Source organism: Pomacea canaliculata, linkage group LG4, assembly GCF_003073045.1.
Source record: "Pomacea canaliculata isolate SZHN2017 linkage group LG4, ASM307304v1, whole genome shotgun sequence".
Classification (NCBI taxonomy): Eukaryota; Metazoa; Mollusca; class Gastropoda; order Architaenioglossa; family Ampullariidae; genus Pomacea; species Pomacea canaliculata.
This window is the reverse complement of record NC_037593.1, coordinates 14317603-14328272: the sequence shown is the minus strand read 5'-3', so window position 1 is coordinate 14328272 and position 10670 is coordinate 14317603. Positions and strand designations below refer to the sequence as shown.

The 10670-nt window shown below is 36.4% G+C and overlaps 1 protein-coding gene across 2 annotated transcripts; it reads left to right on the top strand.

The window, feature by feature from the left end:
- Positions 1 to 4290: 4290 nt before the first annotated feature.
- On the top strand, positions 4291 to 10222 carry LOC112562085 (ATPase inhibitor mai-2, mitochondrial-like). Of its 2 annotated transcripts, none has more exons than XM_025235085.1 (6): positions 4291 to 4400; positions 4781 to 4829; positions 5645 to 5670; positions 6711 to 6774; positions 8552 to 8632; positions 9874 to 10222. In XM_025235085.1, exons 1-6 carry the CDS (start codon positions 4357 to 4359, stop codon positions 9949 to 9951), a joined length of 342 nt encoding a protein of 113 aa, XP_025090870.1. In that variant the 5' UTR covers positions 4291 to 4356; the 3' UTR covers positions 9952 to 10222. The 2 variants fall into 2 exon arrangements, with proteins under 2 accessions (XP_025090870.1, XP_025090869.1); XM_025235084.1 differs by lacking the exon at positions 8552 to 8632 and adding an exon at positions 7843 to 7923 and having other exon boundaries at positions 4303 to 4400.
- Positions 10223 to 10670: the final 448 nt, after the last annotated feature.

The window sequence follows — 10670 nt, the reverse complement described above, 5'->3', positions numbered from 1 at the left end:
ACGGGGTCACTGTCCATGCTAAAGCATGCAGGACTATCCCCAGCAGACTAGTGACACCTAAAGACACGACTGACAAGTTGGACAAGCCAGGTGCCATCTACTATATCGAGTGCCGTGATTGTGATCGGCAGTCTTATTTAGAGAAAACGGAGAAAAAACTAAAACGAGGACTAGGAGAACAGGGAAGGGAGTCCTCGCCGGTGACGAACATTCGCAAAATGGTCTTTCCGACTGTCACTATCACTTGGACCGCCAGGCTCAGTGGCAACACCGTTGCTGTAAAGCCTTCCCTCAGTGGAGATCGAGAGCGACATCAACTGCAGGCAGTCTACAATGGTCTTATTCAGTCACATGTCCTGATTTCATCTCATGGTCGTGTGCATTGAACACACCACTCACTTCGCTATTGCTGAAGAAGATGTATCGATACATGTCGAAAGCGCCAGTGAATGCTACTTTAACACAGTGAGTGACAAGGTATAGTTTTCCTTCTACAATGACAGCTTGCAACGGCCCTAGCCAGTAATTTGTGTCAAAATCCTATTTTGTATTTGAGAAAAAAATTAACAGATTTGGTGCATATCTTGTGCTACAAAATCGAATTTTTTCGTTGTTCCTCTTTATCTTTTTTACTTCATAGTTCAATTGCGATGAACTGGGTGAACAATAAACTTGGTGATGCGCTATAGAAGAAGCAGAAGAAGAAAAAGAGGAGGAGGAGGAGGAGGAGGATATTAAGTACTTGAAACTTAAGTTAACTTTGCCTGAATTCGCTCTACCTCTCGAAACGGCCAGTAAACTTTGCGAATAGACTGAGGAGTCGTTCCTCAGTCATACTAATAGTCGTGGCCAAAACATGTGCAGCTTACGCTGTCTACTGTGGCGCATTTTGTCAAATGACTACTGAGACTGTCGCATTTTATGTCAAACTTTAAGCCAAATATACAATTTAAGCTCATTTAATTATTTCAGATACTAACTATAGGCGGTTTTGCAAGTTGAGCTTAAATGATGAAGGATGTGCTCAACCGCTTAAGAAAAATAAGGTTACAAAAGTACTTACAATCGCAGTTATGGATCACCATAATAAGCAATCGAGTGACGTCACTTACACCACAAGTGGTCATTTTTCAGTGTCCTAAGCGTCAGAATGATGTCGTCGTAGATTTGCGGATCGTGCGTAATTTCAAACCAGAGAAAATGACAGGAAAAGGTTAGAAACAGCGACAACTAAAGCTTTGTCGTAGAAATCGTTGTCAAAGACGATGTAGGTCAAACAACGAACTTGCATTACTGGACTGCTTGCAGACAAAGTTTTTCTATTTAACTACTGAAACGAGGTTGGTGTATACATACCTTCCGGTTTAGTCACATTCATTGTTCAGGCTCCCGAAACTAACAGCAGAGAACTTTGTAAGAGGCTAAGACCTTTAATGAACTTTTTGTCTCATCACCTTAACTGTTAGCGAGCGAGGTGATGAGTAAACATTCCTCAAGTAATGAGCATTTGTCCTTGAATGATGAGCATTTCAAAATGAGCAATGAGCATTGCTAAAATCATGAAGGAGTAGTCGGGCTGAACGCATGCAGCATAAAACGATACGGGTCACGGAACAATTTATTTATAGCCGGAGCGATGCGCTTTCTCACTCACGCGAAGGCTTATGACTGCGGCCCCTCTCTGGTGTTCCACGGAAGAGGATGAAAGTTCTCAATGAGGTTTTCTGTTAAAATTCTAGCTCTCATTCGTCGGGTGTGTTGTCTAAGCTATACCTCGCGTTGTGTGTGCTTTTTTTTCCCCGTCCACTATACACCTGCATTTAGCCGAACTTGGAATCCACAAAAGACCCTGCTTTTTCCCAGACAAAAGTGTGTTTTCTATGGAACTTCATATGTGTTCTCTGCTGTTGTGTCACAACTACGGACGACACACATCTCTTTCGCTCTAGTGATACACGTTCATCTTTTTTCACACGACGAGGACACGCAAACACTCGTTCGGACTGACACGCTCACATAGGTAAATAAGTTCAATGACAGATTTATTTACATTATTTACACACACAGCTACTATTTGTATTGTAACCTTTACCTACTGAGCGTACTGGGGTGGGGAAAGAGGGAGTTGAGTGAAGTGACAAAATGGTACTTCTCTCGTACTCAAGGTGGTCAGAACTGTAATTTACAGGAGGTTTAAGTGAAGTGAGCCGCTTTACAGCGGGATCAAAACACCTTTCTGTAAAATGGTATTTCTCTCGTACTCAGAACCAATCGCTTTTTACAAACGATCGTATACAGTCACTCTTCGTGTATAAATTACTAACAGAATTGAACATAAATGGAGCAATAAATTTTTAGATTCAACTAATCTCTTTGCGGTCTTTATCAAGTACTTTCAAGCGAAAACATTCTTTTTTACACGGGTTTAACATGGTAAGCACAGTGTCGCGATCATTATCACCCCTATTTGCAATGTGCCGCTTTAAACAAAAGACAATCTTTAAATTAGACGACGTTATGGCCCATTAAGAACAATATTTTTAAACCACCATGGATTCAGTTTATCCAAAAGAGGCATGAAATATCGATTTTCCTTCTTAAGGTTTCCAATACCTCGTGTGTTCAGTGATACATCTAATATCATTTCATTCTATTTCCTTCCTTTTATCTTGTGGCACACGATATCTTGAAAGGTAAGCAAATATATTTAAGGGTGGGAGATAATTTTAATTTAAGAAATTGTTTGTGAACTTTGATATTTACCTAGCACAACGTTCATTTGAGGTTCAGAATTATTGTCTAGAACCTAGGCTTTTCGTTCGTTTATCTTTGTTAGTTTTGTCATCGATATCGAGCAGTAAAGCAGCATACGCGAGGGCTGCACAACAATTCAGAACTATATGAAGATAGTTGCCCATGATATATCCATCTTGCCCAGGAGCAACAACTTACACCTGCTTTATAACTATGAGTTTTGGAGGTGTATCTACCTACATTAAATTTGCACTGACTCCCTGAATTCAAGTATTTGTGTATTTATTTATTCATGTGAGCATATGAATGCATGAATGCTCGAGCGTAATGACTTGTTTTTGTCTACACAATACTATATACTTCATAATAATACTACATAAACAAAACTAACCATCGTCCTGACACACCATGAGAAGTCATGCTTACCTGTGACACTTCGGAGGTGAAGCAAAGATTAAGAAATCGTCACTTTGCGCATCGTTTTCACGCACTTAAGAGCCGCTGGTCCATGCTGTGTTCACGATAGAGTGTACTTCTGTACGTCGGTCCTCGTCGTATGAAAGAACTTAATATTTATCCATTGAGTGAAAGAACGGTGTTGTCTTGTGCACATTAAAATCTAGAACTGAAGTAGTTGTGGAGCACAAAACATGACGAGACTAGAGAAGAAAACACACTGGTAGATCACAAGCGTTACTTTTTTCCTTTATCGTCTGCTCTATCTCTAACCCAGTCGCGCCGTTCTCGTTCCTACGCATCCGCGGAAAAATAGTTCTAAACTTCCGGATAAGCGCGTAACCGGGGTTGTTGTTTTTACTCATTGATGACTACTTAGTTATTGAAAGGGTCTTATTTTAATAATATTAAGTCAACCGAGTTATGCCAGAATCATACTTTAACGCTATCCCACCAATCACGAACATGATCGAGTAGACTATTTTTTGTTGGTTATGTCTGAATAATTTACGCCAAAACTCACTCAAGTACGGAATTTCTCTAAAGAAGTTTGAAAGAAAATTTTTCATTTCAAGACGAAAAGTTAAACTGAACTGGATAAAACATCTAAAACAACTTTGAACCGGTTGAGTGTTCATTAAAAAAAAAAACCACTTCAGATTACTACTCCGACAAGAGAATCCCTGCTTAGTGTTTCCTCATACGTAAACCCTTTTTAACAACTAAAGTTTTATATAGACTATAGCTGAAATGCCACGAAACTTCTCAGCAAACAGCGCATATTTCTAACACACTTTATATCAAAGACGTATATATTTGTTAACGAGACTTTCATCATTATTATATTTTTATTCTAAATTCGATCTCCTTTTATATTTAACGGTCCGGGGATTGAAATAATGAATTTTTTTTTCGTGGAAAATCCTCTGAGAATTGCTATAGACGATATTTTAATAATTATATCGTAACATATTTTCATTTTTGGATTTTCAGTATTTTAAACTTTCTTTTTTTAATTGTGGGTTGTTGTTGTTTTTTGCAACATATCTATGGTCTGCCACTCAACATAAACGGGACTGCATCAGGAGAGATAAACCGCACTAGACCGAAGAGTGGTCTACCGTAACGACCTTCAGCAAAAAGAAAATGGCATTGAATTGTAGGCTTCCTAACGTTCTACGTCTTGTAGGGTATGTTTTTCACCAGCTTATTTTGTGGCTAACCATTGCACAAAGTCGATGAAAATATTCGGATTTTTATGTTGTTTACTATATTTAAAACTAGTTTTTGTTGGGAAAGTCTCACAATTAGGATTTGCATGTCATCATGCGTCGAATATAATTTGGAAAACCATTTTTGCCTTTGTCAGCTTTTAATAATTGTAATAATGTTTGTTATGGTCTCATTACATCAGTGGACAGCAAAAAAACATCTGTTTAGTATCTTTTTAAGGTGGCTATATGAATATATATGATAAAGAAATTGTGTGTCCTTGATATATATATATATTTGCGTCGTATTCGTAACATGTAGTTCATCAGTTCAGTTAACATTGAATTCAATGTTTCAGAATTCGCTGCATGAGTGGAATGGGAGAGTGGGGTTCCGGTGCTGGGAAGGTTGGTAACTTCAAATTCATTTTCGATTTCGGACTGCATGAAGTAAGAGAGGCTATGTTATATGTGTACGTGCGTGGGAGATTGCGCAGTTACATGATTGAGTCAATGCTAATAAGACGTAACTAATTTCTGGCATGCTTTATCTATATAAAACGTCATGTTGGGCTATTCTTTCTCATTACAACTTTTATCATAATGTATAAAAAGCTTATATAATCTTGGAAACAACTTTTTTTTTAAAAACAGCAGTCCTGCTATACAGATAGTTTGCTTGCATTATGCAAAAGTAGACAAGGTCTGTATGAATAAATACAAAAACAGAATGTGGTCAGTCTAAAATTCGACAGAATCTTTTGATATAAACGATCATTGGCATTAGATATAAGGGGAATGTGAGTAAAGTATCAAATAGTATGTGTTGCTTCAGTCATATGAAATCATAAAAATAAATTTTTCAACACTTTTACACTAATTTAAGACTGCATCACAATATCTACAATCGCTTTAACATTGACACAGAACTCTGCAGCATTTTGAGTTGTCTTGTGAAGGGCTATTGTCCAGTTTAGATACAATGTAGTGTAGAAATTCTTGAAAGAAACATGGTAGTACCAAATTTGTTAGCAATTTACCTTACCTTTAGCAGTAGACTCTCATGCATGCACCTTTTTTAGAGCTGTTGGCACTGAACGTGGAGAGAACTGGTATATACATTTAAAAAAAAATTAAAGTAAAAGGATTTATTAAAATGACTTTATTAGCTTCACATGCTATATAAAATATAATTCATCTGTGCTTTATCTTTTCTGTCTTAGGGAGGTGGTACAGGTGGAAGTGTTCGGTATGTATCAAGTTTTCATACACTACAGATAGTCCTTAGGTTACGACAGTCTCGAGTTACGTTGTTTCGCGGTTACAACGCTTTATACAACGCTCATTCCGTTTGACTCTCGCTACGATTATCAAGTATAACGATCGCATCCTTGAACTTGTGAAAGGATCTGCTCCTGTGAAAGCGACAGTGATAACAAAGCAATGTAGTGGGCTTATTATTGAGATGGAAAGATTATTGGTGCTTTGGTTGGAAGACCAAAATCATTGTTAAATGTATTGTACTGCACAATATTTTACTGTACTTATGTTTATTGATAATTATGTAGGGTACTGTGTTAGGTGTTTGGATAGGCTAAGTGTTTGCAGTACTGTACTGTTATTATGGTACAGTACTGTATTAATGTATGATCCGACTTACGTCGAAATTCGGTTTACGACGCCGCTTAAGAATGGATCAACGTCGTAAGTCGAGGACTACCTGTATTTTAGTAATAAAGTACAATGAGAAAACTTTCAGTTTAATTAATATCAACTGTGCGGTTCATATCCGTTATTAAATATTGAAAAATATAGGCTTTATTTTTATCCTAGGTAGATTTAAATCTTAGAAAACTTTTTCAGGTTTAGATGGTTTTTGACTTTGAAATAAACTGTGTGTGCTGTCATCATGTGCACATATATATTCCTGCATATCAGACATACTTAGATAGTATTTCTGAATTAAATGAAAATCTTAAACTGTAAATTGTTTGATAAAACTGACTTTTAGAGAAAGAGATTGCACAATGATACCTTTAAAAAATAAATTCTTTTAATATTTGACTTAAGATTTTATCAAGGCTTATGAGCCTTATAGTGAATAGGTAGCTATGTACAAATGAGAATAACTTTGTTAAGTGGTTTGGGCCTTTTTTGAGGTTGATGGCATTGCTGTGCTTTTAGGATAAGAATCTCCTACTTGCTTTTACCGTGTTAAGAACAATTCTTGAAGAATGGTTATTTTGGGTTGCCATTTCTCCATCTTAAATTGGTTGGTAATATGTGTAGTGACGCAGGTGGTGCCTTTGGAAAGATGGAGGCAGCTCATGAAGAATTGTACTTCAAGAAACTGGTAAATTTTATTCTAAAGTATCATTGATAAACTTTCCATGGTAATTTTTTTTTTATGCAGGTATAATATTTTTATTTATATCTCAATATTGTTTTTGAAAACTATTTTAAGCATACCTGAATAATTCTCAGTTTTGGTTTCATTTTTTAAAGTTAAAAAAGAACAGTCATTCATCCTTAGGAATAAACACGTCACAAACTTATATCACTATCTCCAGTTATCATCTGCAGTTTACATGGTCTTTATTTACTAACCAGCTTCTGTCATTACATCCACAATGCAGTACAAAACTGACATCAGAGTTAAGCAAGTTAATGCATTTTCACAAATCCCAACTTTCTATATAACATATCAACAGAACTTCTTACTTAATAATTAAAAAAGAGAGCCAATGCCTTAAATGGCAGAAAGCAACTTAAAACATGGGTGAAATGATTGTTCATCTTGAGTGATGATGGGTTTTGTTTCTTGTGGCAGAGAATCATAGTTTTTGAGCTGTCCAGACTTATTTTCCAAATAGCAAGGTTTCAAAGGGTTATGTAGAGATTTGTGTTAATCTTACTTTGTCTGGAAAATGAAGGAAAAAGGACTAAAATAGCTTCCACTGATTTTGTACATGGAAGCTGTACCTAAATTTACAGGAAGCTTGTGGGTATATGTTTATATACATATATTGTATATTGGGGCCAGTCATTTTGCCTCGAGACCATTTCACCCCAAGTTGTCTCAGCTAGGTCCATTTTGTTCCAGGAAATTTTCAGTGGGTTTCACAATGGTTTCGATGCACTGCTGTAGTATGAAGTGCTCTGATCTAAATGAGTACCTGATCAGCAAAGTCTCTGCATATAATAATAAAAAAAGGGACCTAACTAGGACAAATTGACTTTTTGTTGTACTTTCACCCCCCTCCTCTGAGTCAAATCATTCTTTCCTGCTGGACAGTGAAAGTTTGGCCTATAGGACACAACTTGCAATTTATTGGACAGGTGTTGACTTTACATCAGTGAATTCAGCGATTGTAGGTAATGGTTTATTAGAGGAACCATGCTGACGTGAGTGTATGTGCAGGAAAGGGATCAACTGGCAAAACTGAGACGCCATCTCGAGGAGGAGGTGGAATACCATGAAGATCAGATAGAAGAACATAAGGTTCCAGTGTTCACTAATCTTTTCATATGTAGCTGCTTGTCCATATATCTCTCACAGCTTGTGATCCTTTTTCCAATTCTAATATCAAGATTTTGCATGGGAGCTACACGCTTTGCATAGTTTGCATAGTTCTATGTATCTGCTTCTTTTGCCGAAATTAAATGGCACACAACAAGAGTTTTATCAGGCAAGTTTTATCTGCAGCCATATTTTTACCACAAATGTGAGTTTTTTAAAAAATGACCATTTTCAAGATGGGAGTTTTGAGAGAAGATATATTTTACCTATACTTGTACTAGAGTTTTTCTGAAGTGAAGTCGGAGGCTTGAAATCATTGGGCTAGAGCATTTTTCACTGTGCTCTTCACAATTTTATGATTACCTTGTATGAAAAGCATCTTTCATAAATACATTATCAAATTTAAAATGTCAGCTCTCTGCGATCAACTTGCTTACATGAGGGTTATACCAAAACAATTTGCAGCACAAATTCTTATCGCTTGATACAAGAACTTTGTCGGGAACGTTTTGATGTGTGCCTTTAATTTCTGTAGGCATTTATTTAATTAATGCACTTACACTTGTGTACCCATAGTGCTTTGCTTTTGGTGTCTGGTCCCATATTCCAGGCAGCATTGCAGTTGCAGAAATTAAGGGAACACATGACAGAAGAGATAGCAAATCATGAGAAAGCCATTCGTGATCACCAGGTAAAAGAGACTGACCAGTATATCGCTGCAAGATGACATTTTATCTACTCATCCTTACTGTGATATGCTTTCCTTGTTCACATCATTTGAATCTGTTATAGATTGGTAATTTGTTCCATTTTGCATTTGCTTGTTTTCAGAAATGTGTAATAACATATATTTAAAGTTTGTAGTCTTTCTCCTACTCCTTTTCATTTCCTGTTTGCCATATACTTTATGGATAAAGGTCTGACAGAATTTTTTTTCTTGAATGACTTGAGCTCAGTCCGTCTAAACTCAAAAGACTGATGTCTTGAGCTCAGTCCATCTAAACTCTAAAGACTGATATCATGACTGTCACAGGTGTACCTGATAATTTAACTTGTGGTTCCAGCTCATCCACTTTTTCTTTCTGTCTATTCACTTTGATGTTTGTAAGCTTGTGAGGAGGGAGTCGCTTTGATTGAGGGAAGTAAAGCTGAGCTCAGGTCAGTCATTTGAAAAATAAAATTGCATTCTGGTAGACCTTCAAATCACTTTAACTAACTTTTTAAGTTGAAGATGTGTTCATCTTTACTTAGTGCAACAAAATATTGCTTTGTGTTGATCTTTGTTCTCAAGTGCATATTAATATTTTAGAGGTTTAATTTTATTATTCTGCAATTGATATTTTTTATATTTTATAAAATACTATTAATCTATTAAAGGTGTGGCACTTGCACTCCATCAAACTAGTCTCATATTCGTGAGCACAGTTACTTTTAAATGTAATCTTTTGCTTTAATGAGTTGCCTTATTTGAGAAGTCTTTTATAAAAGAAAATAATAGAATGAGTAAGACATTGTGAACATCATTCTGTGAAAGATTGTAACAGATTGGATAAAGTTTGACAGGTAACTGGCTTTTTGGTACACTCAAAAATAATTGAAGCCTGTCTCCTGAAAGATGGAATCTTGCCATCCTCTTGTGCTTTGCTCTATAGCATCATTAACGTGTTAGGGAAAAATATGTATATTTGTGACTATTTACGCATACCTTTGTTGAATATGGGAATTTCTGAATAATCATTTACTCTCTGCTTAATTTTATTTTATTTATTTTTGAATAAACTGTAACATTTTATCATGGAAGATTAACATCTAGAGGTTAAATATTAAACATTTTCCTGCAATTCAAATATTTCTAGAAACATTAAAGCCTCACATTCAATAAGTGAATGTGTTGACCAAGCCACTCTTCATTTTGCATTGATGCTTTTGCAGGAAGCAATTGAGCGACACAAGAGAAAGATACAGGTCTTGCAGCGTGATGAGTTGGAAACTTCTCGAAAAGACCAGTAACGTGTGGCACATCAAGCCAGCTCTACACTGCTTCTTGTATCTGTTAGATTATGTTTAGTAGACTTATTTTACAAGATGAGAGTGAAACAATTAGCTTGCCACCTTGTGTATATGTTGTCTAACGATTTCAGAAATCAAAGGGTTGAGCTTGGCTACTTGGCAGAAAATGTTAGCTACTGCCCTCTTTGCACTAAAATATGAATGAATGTAATGAACTGCATTGTATGATTTGCAGAATCTTGAATAAAGAACGCATTGACATCCCTTAAAACTGGGTGTGTTTTTAAGGAAAAGGTATTGGTGTGAACAAGTTAGCACACTCTAGAATTACAATAAAACAGGCTAGGTGATGCTTGAACACTGGCAAATATTAAGGATTGATAAATGTAGGTCTCACATGTTCAGCACTTTGAGAAAGGTAGGAGAAACATACCAGTGAGTAGATATTTTTAACTTTGAAAAAATTAGTACCTGTATTTTCCAGTTGAACTTCATGCAATGAAGAATGGGAAATATGGCAGAAATGTGGGGAAGGGGACTATCGGAGCTGGAGAAAACTTATAAGCCAAAGACATCATGCAAAAAAGTTGCACAGTGTCCTCAACTATTGGGCCTTTAGTAGCAAGGTTGCAGTAACCAGAAGGAAATCCTGCACATGAAACATGCTGGGGCAGCTTGGCATTTAAAAAAAAAATATGGGGTGAAGGGTGATAACTGGC

Excerpts from the sequence above, each read along its gene's own strand:
- LOC112562085 (XM_025235085.1), top strand. The coding sequence starts at position 4,357 with ATGGCATTGAATTGTAGGCTTCCTAACGTTCTACGTCTTGTAGG. Across the intron at positions 4,830-5,644 it reads GGGGTTCCGGTGCTGGGAAG|GGAGGTGGTACAGGTGGAAG; the intron begins GTTGGTAACTTC and ends TTTCTGTCTTAG. Across the intron at positions 8,633-9,873 it reads AAGCCATTCGTGATCACCAG|GAAGCAATTGAGCGACACAA; the intron begins GTAAAAGAGACT and ends ATGCTTTTGCAG.